General features: G+C 41.5%; 1 protein-coding gene across 1 annotated transcript; it reads left to right on the top strand.

Moving 5' to 3' along the window:
- Positions 1 to 287: 287 nt before the first annotated feature.
- dlgap2b (discs, large homolog-associated protein 2b) lies at positions 288 to 17,072 on the top strand (the record flags this gene model as incomplete). Its single annotated transcript, XM_079180512.1, has 5 exons — positions 288 to 1,367; positions 8,486 to 8,703; positions 11,114 to 11,267; positions 12,583 to 12,802; positions 16,261 to 17,072. 5 exons carry the CDS (start codon positions 288 to 290, stop codon positions 17,070 to 17,072), a joined length of 2,484 nt encoding a protein of 827 aa, XP_079036638.1.
- Positions 17,073 to 18,333: the final 1,261 nt, after the last annotated feature.

Raw genomic sequence — 18,333 nt, 5'->3', positions numbered from 1 at the left:
ACTATACTTACATGTGTATTTTAATTCTGCAACAACTTCTCATTTGGTCTCTCCATTGCAAGAGTGTTCACCCGCATTACAGGTCCCTTGGTATACTGTGTTGCAAACAGCATAAAGTGGGAGGATGAGAAATTTGCATAGCACAATCAGTCTCGCTCCAACTTGCCTGTATCTTATTTGTTTTTTCCCTTCTTTCTTTCCCCTTCTCTGAAACAGACCAGAAGTTTTCACCTTGGTCCCCGCTTCGAAAGTTCAATGAAGACAGACGCCTCCCTCCAGCCAGGAACATGAAGGGCTTATCGGGCAGCCGTTCCCAGCACCAGATCCCTTTACCCTATGGCTTGGACTATGACCCCCACGTCCATGACCTCCATGCTCACCATGGCTCCGAGTCCCGCCACTCATCCTACCTGCTCAGCCCCACAGAGAGCTGCCCCATGGACTTCCACCACCGCTACTCGCCGCGCAGCTCCATCCACTCGGACTGCATGATGATGTCCCCTGTCATGATGCCTCCAGCTGCTGTGTCTGAACACATGTCCAGCAGCACCTTTCCCAGAATGCACTACAGCTCTCAGTATTATGACTCAGCCACACGGGACGACTGCGCTGCCATCACAGCCTCTGCCACCTCCCCAGCGGTCGCGGCTGCCGCAGCCGCAGCGGCCGCGTCCTCCCATCTCGCCGGCACCAAGAGCAACCGCCTTCCTGCTAACCTACTGGACCAGTTTGAGAAACAAATGCCACTACACCGCGATGGCTTCCACACGTTACAGTACCAGCGCACCTCCACCACCACTGAGCAACGCAGCGAGAGCCCTGGCCGCATCAGACACCTTGTTCATTCTGTCCAGAAGCTCTTCACCAAGTCCCACTCACTGGAGGGATCGTCCAAGATGAATGGCACAAAGGGTGATATTATGGGAGGCGGAGGCGGATATCACCATCATGGCCACCACTCCACCAAACATGGTAGCAAGAGGAGCAAGAGCAAAGAACGCAAGCACCGCTCTGGCGGCTGGTGGAGCTCCGACGACAACTTGGATAGTGACAGCACCTACCGCACACCCAGTGTCATGTCGCGGCACCATGGGGAACATGTCAGCCACTGCTACCCAGATTCCATGCACAGTCATCACTTTGGAGAGCTGTCACTCAAGACCTCTAAGAGTAACAATGATGTCAAGTGCTCAGCCTGTGAGAGCATGGCCATGGCGCCCGAGGGCAAATTCATGAAGAGGAGCTCCTGGTCGACACTGACAGTCAGCCAGGCCAAGGAGGCCTACAGGAAGTCATCGCTTAATCTAGAGAAACCCATGATGCACATGGACCACAAGCCTTCATCGCGAACATGTCACTACCTGCAGGTAAGTTGTTCTTTAATTGATTTATGTTTAAAAAAATGGACAGAAATCGAACAAAGTTCATGTACAATAAGTGGTTAAATTTATGGCTAGACTTTGGAAATTTGAATGTACTTATTCCAGGTACTATATATACACACGTATAAAAAGACTGGTTGAAATAAACCATCACAAAATCTCAGTATTATTTATTAAATATTTTCCATTCTTATTTGGAAGAAATCCATGATTGACAATGTAAATAAAAATGCTTCCACAGCTACACATGCAGGGCAGGCAAACAAATGGTGGTGGTGGTGGGCACAGGAGGACGGTCTCCTGCTGTCCTCCCTTAGGACTGGACCGCTATCAATTTAATTTATCACATTTTTTCATGCTACTATATGATTGGCCAAAATACGTGAAATGACGTCCTCCCTTGGTGCCGTTTCCAATCAACAACCAAAATACAGTATTAGCACTGCGGTCCAAAGATTTCCACATGTCATCCTTAATTCTCTACCACTGTATTGGGACAAGCTCGCAGTTAAGTGATTCTGTACATTATACAGCAGCAGATTAGAAAAGATATTATAAAGTGCGAATTGTGAGCTACTGTTAAACACATCACTTTAAAAAGAAATCCATTTTAATTAGGCCTTTACAACAGAGTCCAATTTACCTGTGCAGCAGTCCGTCGCCTGTACCAGGATTCAGTCCCACGTGAGTGCAGCGCAGCAGCATGTATGGGCAACGGGCTGTTTTCTGACGGGCTTCTAGTGACACAATATACACACAAGGCCCATTCCCATCCAGAGCCTGCAGTGATCGTTTTTAAGAAATCTTGTAAGCCATTGTTTTACTGATTCATTTTCCGTTGCAGATAAGCTGAAGCAGAAAGTGCTTTCCAAATTCAAAGATATGCAGAATACAATAAAAAATAGATAAATTGGAAAGCCATGTAATCCCCTGATATACATTTAAACTTTGACACAAAGTAATGGTGCTATTCTTTGTTTAAAAGATCAAATATATAGCCCTCGTCCAATGCAATATGGTTCTTATCATTGTTGAATATCTATCTAAATGGAGAGGAAGCTTGAACATCACTTATCTGAAAATATAACAAAGAATAATTGAGATCAATATTCACCCATCCCCATAGAGGACCATCTGAGTCAAATGCAGTAATTGATGTATTGATTACAAATCCTGCCAGGGAGGTCTTTCAGGTTCCACCTTTCTGTCTGTTACTCTCCTGAGGGCAATTACAGTGTCCAGAGTGAGAAGCCAATATATTTAACCAGGATTCCCTTTTGTGTAGTCACCTCAGGGAGCTATTGTCTATTAAGATGTAGGGATCAATTGATGGAATCAATGTCATGGTGGAAGAGAATACAAGGCTACCTGAGCGAGACTTTAATGTTGAAAACAGACAGGTTAGGTGTCTAAACAATAAAGATATACTGTTAAGCCAGAGCTGCTGAAGGTCGCAAACTAAACTAGAAATACATTGTGTAATACACAGTTTTCAGGCCTTCGTCTTTACCCATACCATCTGACATATTAACAGGACGGGACGAGTTCAGCCACAGGTACTGGCTTCAAAAGACACAGTCAAAAGCCAACGGCTATGTTTGATTCAATTTCTTTTCATTTTTGATTTTCAGCACTTAGCAAAGGCTCTCATCCAGAGTGACTCACAGTCAGTGCAGCATTAGAATAGCATAAGCTTAAATTCTCGTTTCAATTAGCTTCACATGAAGGTGATTGAAGATATACAAATAATGATTACATACATTACATACATTGTTTTCAACTACAAAAGGGGGCATCATCGGACCTTAATGACATATTTAGGGGATAGCTGTGCTTTGAAATTCTGCACCTCTGAAGAACACTTTTCTATCAGTAGAAGTTGGCCTGGACAATGGTCTACTCCTTGTAATGAGGATGAAAAGAGCTGAAGTGGTTGGCCATTATTAAAGTTTACCCCAACTCCCCCTCAAGATGATGTATGCCTTCTACTAACAACATTCATCCTGCTTTAGCCCTTTTTTTCTCATTGTGCCAAGTTTAGCATTGTGCTTGTCCTCACACAATCACGGAAAACGCTAAATTTGTTGGCCACACTTGCATTTGGACCCAATTTCAGAAACATTTGCAAGACTGACTTATATGCATGCACTAGAATAGAATTTTACTGACCCTACTTTTACTAATGACAGTGAACGGTGCTGCTCTCACATAAAGCTACTAGATGCATTTCTGTTCATACTTGGAGAAGGAGAAGAGGTTGAATCTTTGCCCAGTGCATGCGCTTTGATGTGTAGTGCACCATTACACACAGATACACAAACTGCAGTTGTTTGTGTGCCATGGGGACAGGAAGACTCTGTCAATACAGAGGCTCTCTAACTGGCATTTGACAAGCTTATGTGTCAGCGGGCAGAGACCCTGCAGCTGCCACATGGGCACATTCTGCACTGAGCGTGTCCACACTGAGAGCCTTATTCAGTGGAATAGGAGAGGGGGGAATCTACTCAGGCGTTGTGGTCATTGCTTTGTGTGCTCATCGGATTTTATCTGTTTGATTTGTCTGGGTCCTTTAGGTCTGTGTTCACTTGTGATGAGGAGGAAAGGTCTGCATTGGGCAAGCTGTTGACATAATCTTATTTCAGCAAGTGTCAAGTCTTCAGGCTTGCCTCCTAACCAAACAACCTCAGTTGTAGTGTAGGGTGAAGCTTACGTCAAACAAAATGACTATTACACAAACATATATATTATTGTGGAACTCTTAAAGATCATCATGGAACTTCAACAGACAGACACAGGAAGTCTATAGTCATCCAGTAAAGGACAAATAAATCTGTAATAATTTACAGCTATAAATCTAAATGAGGCTCAATGTAGAGATATTGTGCAATGTGACAATGTTCTGTCGTGATTTTACAAATAACTTTAAGAGCGTATAGGCCTGCAATAAATCACTTTAAGTCCTAAAAGCCAACTTTTCCATCTTTTTTTGAATTTGTATTGCTTGCTTTAATAATGACATTTTTTATGGCTTACTTAGTCTCCTGTGTATGAGAAATACTTCATTTTAATGGGGTAAAGCTTGGTAAACAAAGTGTAAATATTAAATGGTTTGGCCATGGTCCAAAGTTCTTGAAGCATGTTTTGAATGTGAGAAACAGTATAATGTGTGCAGTTAAGGCAAACTGCGCACATCTTTTACAGTAGTCCATAAATCATCTAGCTTCACTCAATCATATCTTCTTGCGCTTGCTTGTCAGAAATGTCGCCAGTGCAGTGCTTTCCCTTTCAGTGTAATAATGAAATCTCCCAAACGATTGGCAGGAAACTTGAAAAGATTAACTGGGGAGGAGCTTTGTCTCCTCTTGACGTCTCTATTAGAGTATCAACTGCAACATCCCTAAAGGTTGAGCTGGTCTCCCCCCTATAAACAGTGGCCATTGCAATAAATGATGTCTCTTGGAGCACTCTGCATTTAGACACTGGAACTGTAAGCCTGATAAACCAACAGAGCATTTACCTAGAAATACATGCCACAGTTACAGGGACAGATTTGGGTTATAATCTGGACTCCTGTCAAAAGGTGTTTAACATCTTGCTTGCAGTTACAACAAGTAGGTGACCAAGCTTTCAAAACTTAAGTAGACTGCATATGTTATCACTTCAACAACCAGCAACTAAACAGCACACTCTGGGAAGAAATTACAGGACTCATTCACTTATGAACAACAAACTGTTCGGCCGGTTCTTACAGGTTTGTGTTCATTAACGTTTGCTACATGGTCTTACGAAATGAACCCTCTGCAGTGGAAAGATGCTTAAAGTTCTCTGTGTTTAGTAGTAGCTAATGGTGGGGTTAAACAGCTTGCCTGTATGGCTGCTTCAGAGGCACAGCTGAGCATGCTCCTTCAGGTGTAGCATCAAATGAGCAGAAAAAAGAAATAGGTAATGCTAATAAGCTAGCGCGATGCATCCGTGAGTGATGGCTGCCTTGTTAACCACAGCCCCAGACGATCAATGGTCGTGCATTAGGAGGAAAATGATTCTTTTGCTTTATTGCTGTCTTTAAGCCTAATTAATTTAGTTTCCAGACAATTGCTGCATTTCATTCCACTCATGTGGGAGAGGATAAATGTATGCAGAGCAAATTAGTGTGTGTGATAGTTTTACTGATAGGTCTTTGAAGGAAGACAGAAGCAGGTCAGCTAATTTTCATGTTACCTTTCCAAGTTAGGCGGAGCTGGAAAGCGCAACCTTATTAAACGGGATGACAAACTAAGATGATACCTAATATTGCAACATTAGCAAACTGAAGGATCATCATTCATTTCCCTACTCTGCTGTCGTATACTTGCAACATGGCAGCGAGCCATGCTGCCCAAGAAGATTCAAAGGAGAGTTCTCATAGCATATGGTCTAAATGCTTCCCAACCCTTTTCATTTTGACTACAAAAACATCCGAGTAAAATAAGCTAGATGAATGATGGTGGAAAGCAATGGGTGCTATTATTAGCATATCTTTTCTCTCTGAATTCTCCCACTTGCCAAAGAAATGTTCATCAATTTAATGGCAAGTGCCCAATGCTGTCTTGTCTTTAACCTGTCTGGCCTGCTGAAGCAGAACGTCAAGTCAAAAAAGGAAAAACTGAGCGGAGAAGAGATGGCGGACAAGAGCCGATAGTGACAACAGATGTGATAGAGAAACCATCAGCCACTCTGCTCTCTGGGAGAACAGTTCAGCGACTTCGGCAGCCAAACAGCAAAAGCTATGTGATTGGGCAAAGTGAGGAACTGGCAGAGCATTGGGGACAGCCCTTCGCCTGGGGCTGTTGTTTCAAGAGCTAAGGCTGCCCTGTCCACTGGGACAACCGCTACAGCTGCACCACACACACTGACACAGTGTTGTACTTAGTACACGACTCAATCAATATTGTGCCTGTAGTGTGTGTGTGTGTGTGTGTGACACATTGCCATCGTAAATCACCATCTTCGGAAACACAAAACCTCACTGTGTTTGTGAGGGGCATTGATTTACATCTCATGAATCATTTGTCAATATTAAATCACAGTTCAGTCTCAGTCAAATCAGGTGAGCTAAAATGTAAACAGTGTATTCAATATGGCAATCAAAATGTTGAGGGTAATTGCTTCTTAGGAGTTGGTTGTATTCTACCTTGATTTCTGCGACATCAAAATCTAATTAAAACGTACTGGTTTTCAGTACATGGGCACTTGGTTATGCGTAGACGTTTGTAGCAGAACACCACACAGTGTTCAGTAATTAGCTCACAATCACTTAATCGCTATGTTAATCCTGATGCCATAATGTTAAGAACAGTCACTGTTCACACGTATGAGTATATTTAACACGAAAAGCTATTTATGCTACCTTATGTCATGGCCGTGGTTACAAACCTATTTGAATGTTAATTATTTATGTCGTTTTTGATCACATTCAGGTACTGCATGTCAAAAACATATGCTGCGCTCCTTTTGGCTGTCATTCAAAGCTAATTTAAGCAGTGATGCTGTGCCATTAACGACAGTGTGCTGATTTATAAGTCGCAGCCGTAGCCTCAGCACTATGATTGGCAGCATTAGCTGTGCAAGCATAAAAATACACAAACTGCATCACCGCCAAAAGTGGGAAGCAAATTCTATTAATCTTTTTCTACAAATCCTTGAATTAAGTATGCCCATGTTTTGATGTGCAATATGAGTGCTATTCTCAAAGGTTGTTTTAGCCTTCCCATTCAGCTGGTTTGATGATCCTGCAGATGTAAAGTAGTATTTGAGCTCCTTCTAGAGACATGCTGATGAATCTACTTCATGCTGATTTTCTTCCAAACCACAAACATGGACTCTATTAAAATTAATGAAAGGAAGGTTTGTGGATATTATTAAAGTTATATAGTTGTTGAAATGCTGACATACTGCGAAACAACTTGACATTGATTAAAATATATTCAAAATTCTACGGCTTAGAAAAATACTACAACTCCTTTATGTAGCAGTGGGTGTTTGTCATGTCTCAAAATATTAAGATCGAGGTAAGAGGTCATTTTTTAGACCACTAAAGTGAATGCAGTTACCTTCAACTAACCTGTAAACGTATGGGTGTTACTTTGACCAAGATGTTTGGACTATGCAAAGAAATATGAACATCTAATGGAAACCCATGCAAGCCTTGCTGTCAAGGTCCTGCTTATAACCCATAGCGCTGTTGATTTATCTCTCTGTGTACATAAAACGCACAGTATGACCAATGCCTTCAGAATTTGGACACCTGAATAAAATGGCAGATTGTGAACATACAAAGTAGCAAGTAGGCAATGATTTCAGACAACATAAAGAGAGACTGCGTCTGAATGTTTTAGCTTCTTGGTGGCCCTCTAGGGGCCACATGCAGTAATGACAACAGGAAAAACAAAACAAACAAACATTTCTGGAATATTTGTCTATATATTTTATTTCTAAAAAAGTATTACATCTTATTTAAAGTTCAATTGCTATAGTGTGTTTCACTACTGCATTACAGGAAAAAGCGATATTAATACAGTATCCTGTTACTTTGTACTTCCAACACTGGAGGTACAAACGAGTAGTGTATCCTTTGACATCAGCTACTCCTTTAGGTGTCAAGTTTAGCTGAGTTGGTTTGTGCCATTTCACCAATTTCAGTGGTTCATGTTTTTCATAAGAATGACACAAAGTGCCCGTTTGTGGTTACAGTTAGGAACTTAGCTTAGAGAAACCCATTGGATCTGATTATCATGGTTAAGCATTGAGTTTAATTTGGGATCCCAGGCTCAGAGGGGAATGAAATAGAGGTGGAGCTTGAAACCAGGGACGTGAATCAGCTTAATTTTCTGTTTAGGGAAAATCCAGCCAGAGCTTGTCTAACTACTTGTCTGATACAGTTCTCACACTAATTGGACCCCATTGTACTTGCAAATAATATCTCTGACGTAGCGCAATCTACAAGCCAGAGCAGGACGACCCACTGTTACATGGCTAAACAAGTCACCACAGATACCTCAAGTAATAAAACCTTACGATTATGAATGCGCATGTAGTATTTAATACAGGTGTGTTATCTCCCACAGGTACCCCAAGATGAGTGGGGTGGATACCCAGGCGAGAATGATGAGGAGATCCCGTGTCGACGGATGCGCAGCAGCAGTTATGTCAAAGCTATGGGAGAGGTGGATGATGAGAGTGGTGACTCTGACACCAGCCCTAAGACCTCCCCACAGAAGGCCATTCGGCCTGATGCTCTCGTCCTCAAATCAGCCATGCAGAGACCCCATTTAGACTCCCAAAGGTAGGCCTGGCTGCCGAGCTTAAAGTGTCCATGCCAACGCTATGTGTTGATTTCAATTTATTCCAATTGTTTTCATGAAGCCATTAAAAAGGATTAATGGATGCTCGGAAGGTATGCTGAAAATTAGGCAACGTTTTAGAAATGTACCTTTTCAAACTGTATAATCATTTATAAGAATAGCTCAGGGATTGTAGTGGTTGTCTTTAGGGTCAACGAAATTAACTCCTTTTTCTTGAATTATTAATTATTACATGCAAGGGCATAGATTTTGTGTCTTGAGTGAATCTGAGGAGTAAGGAATTGGACTGTCAGTTCCAGTGACTGATAAAAGATAGTGGTACATGAAATGGTCCGTAGAAATGGTTAAAGGGTTAAGCCTCACAGCGTTGCACACAAACACACACTCAGACAATCATGGTGGTGGAGCTAACATGCAGCGTGTTTTATGCAAACTACTCCACACACTTCTTTAGCTGTAGTATGTTAAGGAATAATTAACATTGTTTCCGGGAATGACCAGAAACCTTTCATGCACAACTGACTTGCACTTCAACTCCTAACTACACGCTGCTGCATCTTGTGTAGTATGCATGTAAAGCATATTCAGTGTTTTAACGATGGGTTACAAGGGAGGGCATTCAAATAGGTTTGTCTAAAATCTAGACCTCGTCTTCAATAACTATTTCCTTCTCAACCTACGTGAAATTTGAATTCAGATCTTCTGCCCTTTGAACCGTCTAACCCCAACTCACTACTTGTCTGCGTGCCGTCCACGTACAACTGTTGTTTGCTGATACCGCTGAGCTGTCCCTGAGAGATTTGAAGAGGTTTTAACATGATTTGGTGATTCCAAGTGAAGTTGCTTGGCAACAAAAAGAGAGTTTTGGTTGCCGTTCCTTACATCATTGTATGCATGCCTGGATAACTGTATCAAGCTGCTATTTTTAAGCCGGGCTGTGTGACTTGTTGGCTTGTTTTATAACCACACCACTTACTTGCTCTTAAGCATTGTGGGCTAAGTATTCGATCGACAGCTGTTTCATGAGATCAAGAGTAGTGCTCTGCTGAACGCTGTCGTGCCAATTGGGTTTTTGTGTTTGTGACCTTTTTTCATATGCTAGTTTCAATATTTGCCCAACATCTTACACTGGCAATGTTCCTCATCTCATCACAGTGTTGTTGACAAGTCTGTAGCAAAACTGTCACATTTATAGAACGTCAGCCTCCAGAGAGCAGGCTTAAATGTACCGGGGCTTACTGGATGAGGGAATCATTGTCACACAGAAGGGCACACATCAAAGTTACTGACTATTGTGTTGAGAAGTGTGGAGCACAGTTCTTATTGCCATGGAAAAATAAAATTATATATATATATATCAAGAAGAGTGTGAAATATTATAGATTAATTATTAAGAGGCCCTAAAAAACAGTGTCAATAATAGTAATTATTATTATAATTACGATAATGGTTATTAAATCATTATAATAATAATAATAATAATAATAATAAGACAGAGGATCCTTGCTGCCCTCTCCGGCCGACAGCCTCAGCTCTGTTCCACTTCTGACTGGGTTGTGGAGTTCACCTGTACTTCTTTGCCACAAGGTGAAAAGTTAAACCACTGCAGGTCAAATATTTTCAGGGGGTGTCGAGATACTCTTTAATCATTTCCTATTCCTCTATCTGTGGTGAAATGTATCCGTTGCCAACTCATATTCCATTTAAGTGTATTTGTGACCCAGAGGATGCTATTCTGTCACTTTCACGTTCACACATAGCTTGTCGTTGCTCAGCTTGTTTTTACTCGGCTTGTTGTTCTCTGTGACTGTTTTCTTTTCAGGCAGTGGGGCTTTCAGATGTAGCCAAATTCTGTGAACCTGGGGAGGCGTCATGCATCCGTCATCCCCTATTGCCACTCACTGCTCTGTGCTATTTTTGTTACCATCATCTCAGCTGGGTTCTGATCACTTTGGCTTTTGTCCACAAACAAATCCGCCCTCTTGTTTTTCAGCCTGGTGGAGAATGTAATAATATCTCATAATTGCAGATTGCAGCTCTCATTATTTTTCTCATAAGAACCAGAGACAAGCCAAACACATGCTCTCTATACTTTTGGGATGGAAGAATGTTTTCTCACAGGACACTTGAAGCTAAACTGGAAGCGAAGTCACGCAAGTCACTAAAAATAGTTCCAGGTGGATATCAGCAGTTCAGAAACGGTCATGAGTCACTGGCTGATGTTCATTTTAGATAGAGATACTCAAACATGACCCACACCAAACAGAAGACACACCAACACCATTGATGCTAACCAGTAGATTTGTTAGGTACATTATTATCCAGTGATGTTCCATGTGTGGCTTTTGAACTGTGCAATCGTATCTATCCCTACCCCCTGTCCTCGTTCAGCCAGGGCTACCACTTGCAAACCACAAGAGAAATGCGACCCCACCCTAGTGTCACGCTGGACCCTGCCGCCTTTCACCCTCCGCCCTTCCGCTCTCGCAACCAGAGCTACATGCGCGCCGTCAGCACCCTCAGTCAGGCTAGCTGCGTCAGCCAGGTGAGTCTTAAACACATACATCGCACAGAGGCAACACCTGGAGACATTAATAAGAGCTTATGCTATGTTGCTTTGCATGTGGTAGCTTTGTGTGGAGGGCTTCACGGAGACATACAACATCCACAGGTGTCCATGTTGGAGGTCCACAGCTGATTGTTCAGAAGACATAGCCATGGCTGTCTCAACAGACATAACTCATTTGTGCTGTTTTGGACTGGAAATTGATGATTTAACTGATTTAGCTCTGAATCAGCTCCAGACACAGTCTAATCTTGTTTACAGTTTGTTTTTTTTGAAGTGTTGTGTTTTATTAAGAATCACAAAATTGTACATAATTGAGAAACTAACATATCAGTTTCACATTAGTCTGTATCCTGATTTGGCCCACGGATATCTGGAGACGACCACCTACAAACGATGTATCCCTCTCCTGCTGTTGTGGCATGCCAGCTAACTAGCTAGCAAACAACACCAAAAGCAGCCGTTTGTTTTTATTAACCGAGAGTATTTTTCTACTACTCATGTTTAGAATTAGAGACTAGGGCGAAAGACACATTAACGTCATGTCTTTTCAGCTATCTTCCTTTTGCATACCCTGCTATGAATCTTTACAGTTGGATCAATTGTGCAAGTCTGTTTTGGACCTCCATGGTGGAACAAGACGTGGTTGCTATGAAGATTTGTGACACAGCAACAGACCCTCCATAAGGAGAAGGAGTAACAAAAGGAGGAGAGATTTTGTCCAAAAGAAGGGTTGATTAATAGGTAATTGAAGGGTAATTCATAATTAAAATGAAAAAGGTCTGAAATAATAGTGAAACACATCTCTCTTCTGTAATTACATTTTCTATGTGAAACACTGACATTATAAGAGCTAAGCTAAGACTATGTGGACAGAGGACAGAAGAGGACATGACAGGAGAGAACAGAGTTGGATAGATAGCTCCTTTTATAGTGGCATGATTTAGTTGCATGTTCTTGACAATAAGTGAATTCATCTTGTGTAAGCTAGAAGAATCTAGAATGTTTGTAAGAGCTACATGAAGAATTGAGACTGCAGCGTACATCTTAGTTTTGGGGTATGAGGTGAATGGAATGTTTTAACACAATATGAATATTTTTCTGATTGTTTCCTGTTGTCATCTGCCTTTTTTCATTTGATCTTGACATTTATTCAGTTTAAGGTCGGAATGACAGTGGCATTTCCTTACGCTAACACTCCTTCATATTTGCTGTGCAAAGGGGAAGAATCAAAGTGAGAAAGAGAAAGGACGAGGAAAAATTAAGGACTGCTATTCCTGTTTTTGTCTCTCAGGTGAGTGAGACTGAGATCAATGGCCAGTTTGAGTCAGTTTGCGAGTCCGTTTTTAGTGAAGTAGAATCCCAGGCCATGGAAGCCTTGGACCTGCCTGGTTCGTTCCGCACTCGAAGCCACAGTTACCTCCGTGCAATTCAGGCCGGTTATTCCCAAGATGACGACTGCTTGCCTTCAATGACATCCTCCACTGTCACTTCAACTCTCAGATCCACAACAGGTAAAACAATCCCCCCCCTAAACGAGAGAGGGCTTAGACTACATATCCTCATACATCCTATACATGCGCACAAACTGGACATACCTGCATATGTACAGTGGGGAACCCTTGAGCTTCAGCGATGCCGGGCTGAATGATCCCAATTATTTTTTCTTTGGAAGCTATGGTGTGCGTGTGTTTGTTTTTGCCTCTGCATACTCCAAATGGTTTAGATGGATTTGCTTGTGTGTTACTTTGCACGATTCACGCATCATTAGCCAAGCTTCTGGTTGGTCACTTGTGGTGTTGCCAAGCTGTAGACTAATAAAAGGTGGGAGGGTCGCATAAACACTGAGATGCCAAAAAAAACACGCTCACGGTACACAATATTACAACACAGTACAGCGACACACCATGGCATGCCTAAGAGGAACAGGCCTTACCCCTGAGCATGTTAAACTGTGGTGTTATATATGTGTTGTGCCAAGCGTGTGAGTTACTTAGGGAGGGCTGAGGACCAAAACGGGCCAGGGGTAGGGGAGCGGTAGGTCGTTGACATATTTGTGTTGAGAGGACACAAGCCTTCCGCCTGTCCTCCCCCTGCTCTGTTGCACCAATACATTAGCATATGCTTTGTACCTGATCTGGTCATTGACCTCGTAAAATACAAAAAAAAGCACAATCTTGTAAGTAAGGTAAGTCAACAACCTCTATTGACTAGAACACATACTGGTTGCACAAAGGAACCATCTACTGATTCTGGTACATTCGAGTTTGAGAACCTTCAATCACTTGCAGTATTGTTGTATTGTGTTGTATGAAATGCAAGTCTCAGTCAAAATAACTAATGAATTCTATGCAAAGTTTATTAGAGGACTTCCTCTAAGTTTAAGAATCACTGTCGTCGTCAACTGAAAGTTTCCTATTCATATTTACATTTTTTAGCCACAATTTCAATACGACAGTGGAAACAGACTCAAAATGTGCTGAAAACAGCACATTCTATTTATGGACTCGCATATTTATATGCCCTATATGCTGCTTTTTTAATACAACATGCAAGAATGTCAAGGTTTTGTGCGGCACAGTGCAAGCAATATAAAATTAGCATTTCAGGTTCTTTGTGCAAGCAGTCTTCGCAGTAACTCCCTCACTAAGTGCATTTGATGTTTACCTGCAAGAGTAAAGCTATGAACCCTATTGAAACATTTTTCTTTAAATATGTGCATTTTTAAATATTATGACCTGGATTCTTATTGTTTTTGTACACTTTTCTGTCAATTGAATATTGGAGACAATTGCACTTTTACTCATTTTGTGGATTTTGTTTTCTTCTGCAATCTGGACTTTTCTTTTTGGAATCCTTTCATATTCAATTGGGTTTCCATCTACGATTTCTTCAATGTGACAAGTACTGAGGATAAAGGAGTGCTCTCCAATCCCACTGTCTTATTTGCTGAACTCTATTCATTTAACTCTCTGCTCCAAATCCGTCAGCTCGATGTGGACTAAAAACAAGCAGTTGACTGTACAATATGTTTTGAAGTTGTATTTTGAAGATTGGCATGATGCATCAATTATTATATGTCAGATAAGGTTATAGCAACCCAGAGGAAGGGTTCCCTGGATGGTGATTAATTGTATACAGTACCGTCACCTCCCAGTCAAGCCATACTCTAAATTATATTTCTCCTTTGGTGTACTCTTTGCACTGTTAATTAAATAACTATTTAAGTAACTTATCCAGGCTACCTTGGCTAAGATAAACATTGATTCCTGGAATCATGTTTTAATGTTAGTCTTCAGTTCCAGTTTATAATTGAATCGTAAGCGTCTTATGAACCAAACCCCGTGTGAGGCTAGTGGGCCCTTGAGTGGGGAAGGGATCCCATCCTGCTCCATAGGGCAGACGAGCAGCAAACCCCTCTCCATTTGACCATCCATCTCTTGAAGGATAACCAGGTGGAATGAACAACTGGAGGCATCAGTGATGATTGTTGCAGGTATTTTAATGTTGACACGCATACATATATCTATGTATATGTGTGTTTTTGCACTGCCTTCTCAATAAAAATAATAGATACATAGAGTTTATATATATATTTAGATATATATAGTTGGTAGAAATATCGCATTATGTTATCCTAAGTAGCAAACACGGTTCCAAACAACTCACAAAACCTCAGACTTTTAAAATTTCTTCTTTAAACCTCGATACCTCTGAATATTGATTACAGTGATGAATGTGATGCTGGCTTTTGTGAGTTGTTTACCATGTCTCTATTTTAAGTGTGCTTAGACCACATTGTAAGTGTAAATGTATGAGAGATGTACTTCCCAAACTTTTCAGAATGTTTTCATATGGCAACCATAAAATAGCACTGAATGTTATCGCATTGCCACTGTCTCCAATCATTTGTGAGAGCAGCATGCGTCTGCTGTAAATGTGTGAACGTTATTTTTTTCTTTCCATGGAAATTTGACTTCTTTTAAAAAGGCCACATGTGGCAATCTAACCCTTGGCATTGAGTCTGTCAGCTGTCTTTGACTGTGGGATTGCAGCCTCTCCCTGGTGCAGCCCCGAAGGGGGGAGAGACCCCTCCCCTCCCCGGGTTACTTACTCCACATGGTCTAATCAGCCACCTTGGACCTGATATGTTCAATAGGGTTCATATCTGCTTCTTGACCCAGTGGGTTGTGATTCTTTTACTCCCTTTACATCTTTTCTTTTGCACAAAATGGCACAAAAAAATCACGTTAGATATGTTTTGAGAAAAGGGTTCTCAGAAAATGGATTCATGATCTGATAATGATTGATGTATTTCATGTTTAATTCCACTCTTTGCTGTGCTGTGCAGTGAAAAGATGGAAAGAAGCCTTGAGATGACTGAGAAGGCAGTGTAAAAACATTGGGAAAAGCCTACAGTATGTGAGTTTAATGACAATAATTATTGTCTTTAAGTTAAAAAAAAGGTGCTGTATATTCTGTACTGGCTCTGGCAGGAAGTAGCTCTGATACTTGGAGCTGACCCATTTTGGATTTTCCGTAAAAAGCTACACCACAGAAAGTTCATCCAAATATTTTACTGATAATAAGCAACTTCCCAAAACATGTTATGAACTCCACAAACAATACACTTAGATATTGATCGCAAATGGACAGAGTTTCCTTGCATTTGTGATTTTATGACACAACTCAGTTACCTCTCGCTTTTGTACTACTCTGGTGCAGACATAGTCATATTTGAACAGCACACCAGTCAATGTTGAGTGCTCATCCCCGATTTAATCGCTTCAATCTTAAAACCAAACATTGGGTCTGATCTTGTACGTCTTCGGAATTACTTGCCACTCGCATACTGTATGTTTTCCATAGATATGTGTTTATTTTCTAGTTCAGAATCCAAATCAAATCTCACTCCAGCTGTTCCTTTCACTTTGAATGTCCTTCTTTCTGCATATTCAAATTTGTCTTCCAGAGGGATATGATGTTGGGGATGGGATCTCTTTACTAAATGACGACATGATAGAGGATGATGACGGTGCTAGCTCCTCTGCCTATGTGGAGCTGGAGAGGCTGGAGAGAGAGACTGCTGCTGCTCGCAGCCACCACAGTACTAGCTCCACCGTAACAGCCATCTCCGTCCCACCGGCATCCCCGCCTTCATACAGGGTCCCCTCTGACTCACCCATAGCCTCTGAGCCGCTGGTCCCTCAGGCCCTTCAGGCCTTTAAAGAGTCTGCTAACATGGTTGCTGCCTTCAACATGCAGTGGAAGGACGAAATCTCAGCAATGCGCTATGAACTGGCGGAGCTGCGTAGAGATGTCTGCGGGGAATTGAAGACTTTCAACAGTAACTTCTTCAACTTTACTCAGTGCTACAACATGTGGACTTTCTGCCGGGAGCCTTGCAGCGACAGCACCACACAAACAGACGACAGAGTGTCCATTGGAATTCAAGCAGGCTCAAGTTGGTCCATTCGACAGAATAAAGAGGACAAGTCGGTGATGTGCCAACCAGAGCCAGCACCCTTCAGCATTATGGATTTGATGGACCCCCCCCGAATTGAGATCATAGAGGGAACCCCCGAGAGCACGCCAGAGGGGTCAGGCAGCCCTGCCAGCCCACTTCCAATAGAGGATTTCCCATGGGAGATCAACAAAAAGCAAACGGCCCAGAAGCAGCCAGAGACAGGTGGCCACACAGGTGGTCACAGAAGCGCCAGTCTAGAACTGTGGAGCAGGAAGTACACCAGTGGGCCCATGTCATATCTGTCTATGTCATTCTAATCATTCCCATTCTACGCATCCTGTAAAACGAGATGAGGAAGCCAGGGTAAAAAACTGACATTTACCAAGAAAGGCAGGGCAGAGCTGTTGTTAGATGTCCCTTTACTCTATGCAGACACAGAGTCTGTCATCTCTTGAACAGGTCACAATGTTGTTCAAGCAATCTTTTAACAAGTGTCTTGGTTAGCCATGGATTAAAAGAGAATGACTTTGTTTTACACCAGAACGAGGTGACATAAGAATGTGAGAGAGAATGTGGCTTATGCTCAGATCCTCAAGTGCCAACAAGTGCAGCATCATCTTCCCTCCGCTGTCTTAAATACCCAACCTTCAGAGAAAAAGTCAAGTCAAGTAAATATGATCAGCAATCTGAGGGTCATTTAATGATAAAACTCAATAATCAGCCATTGTGAGGTGATGCATAAGTGGGTCTGTTTCCTCAAATAAATAGCTCATGTTCATTCCAGTTTCTCTTCCTGTGGAAACATTCTCTTAAGCACCTGAGTATACTGAAAAAATACTGTGAATAACTTTATAAACCCTAGTTTTCTAATGAATGCATTAAAGATGAATACATTATTTATGAATATATTGATATATAATTTACTTTTTAGTTATTCTAATCAAAGCATTCCTTTTCCATTGCATTCCTTCATCCATGTTGTAGCCAGGTCCAGTTAAAATGGGCATTTTGAAAAAATTTCCAATTTGCAAAAGTTTTCTCAATGGAGAAGCACACAGAATAAAGAAGTAACTGTAATAGTTTGATAATAAAAAAAAAATTAGATAGTGCTGACAACAACTTATTCTAACATTTGTGAAAGCCTAATCCTGGGATACTGATGGATGACACTGTCTCAAGGCTTTGTGGACTTAGTCCCTGGCTAAACTTGTTTACGATGAATCAATTGTGACCGACTAGACTAAGTCTAACAGCATGTGGAGAGGAAACAGTGAGGGAGATTCACAGTGATCGAGAAGTATGAATGTATTGGCTTCAGTTCATTCTTGCACAAACTGCATTCATTTTCAAACTGTGTATATGTATATAAATGTACCATTTTGTAAATAGAGAAACTTATATTCAATACTTGTACTGTTGCAGTTATTAACACCCATTTCTGACAGCGTTGAGAGGGGTTGAAATAGTAATTGTGGTTCTAAACCAAAACACAGCACTTTCTCCAGTCTTCAAGGTCTGTCTTCATGTATTTCATCATATTCATCATCTGGCTGTTTGTGCACCTTAAAAGGGAAGTTG

The sequence above is a fragment of the Pholis gunnellus genome (assembly GCF_910591455.1).
Source record: "Pholis gunnellus genome assembly, chromosome: 19".
Classification (NCBI taxonomy): Eukaryota; Metazoa; Chordata; class Actinopteri; order Perciformes; family Pholidae; genus Pholis; species Pholis gunnellus.
The sequence above is the reverse complement of the archived record's forward strand: the minus strand, read 5'-3'. Positions and strand labels throughout refer to the sequence as shown.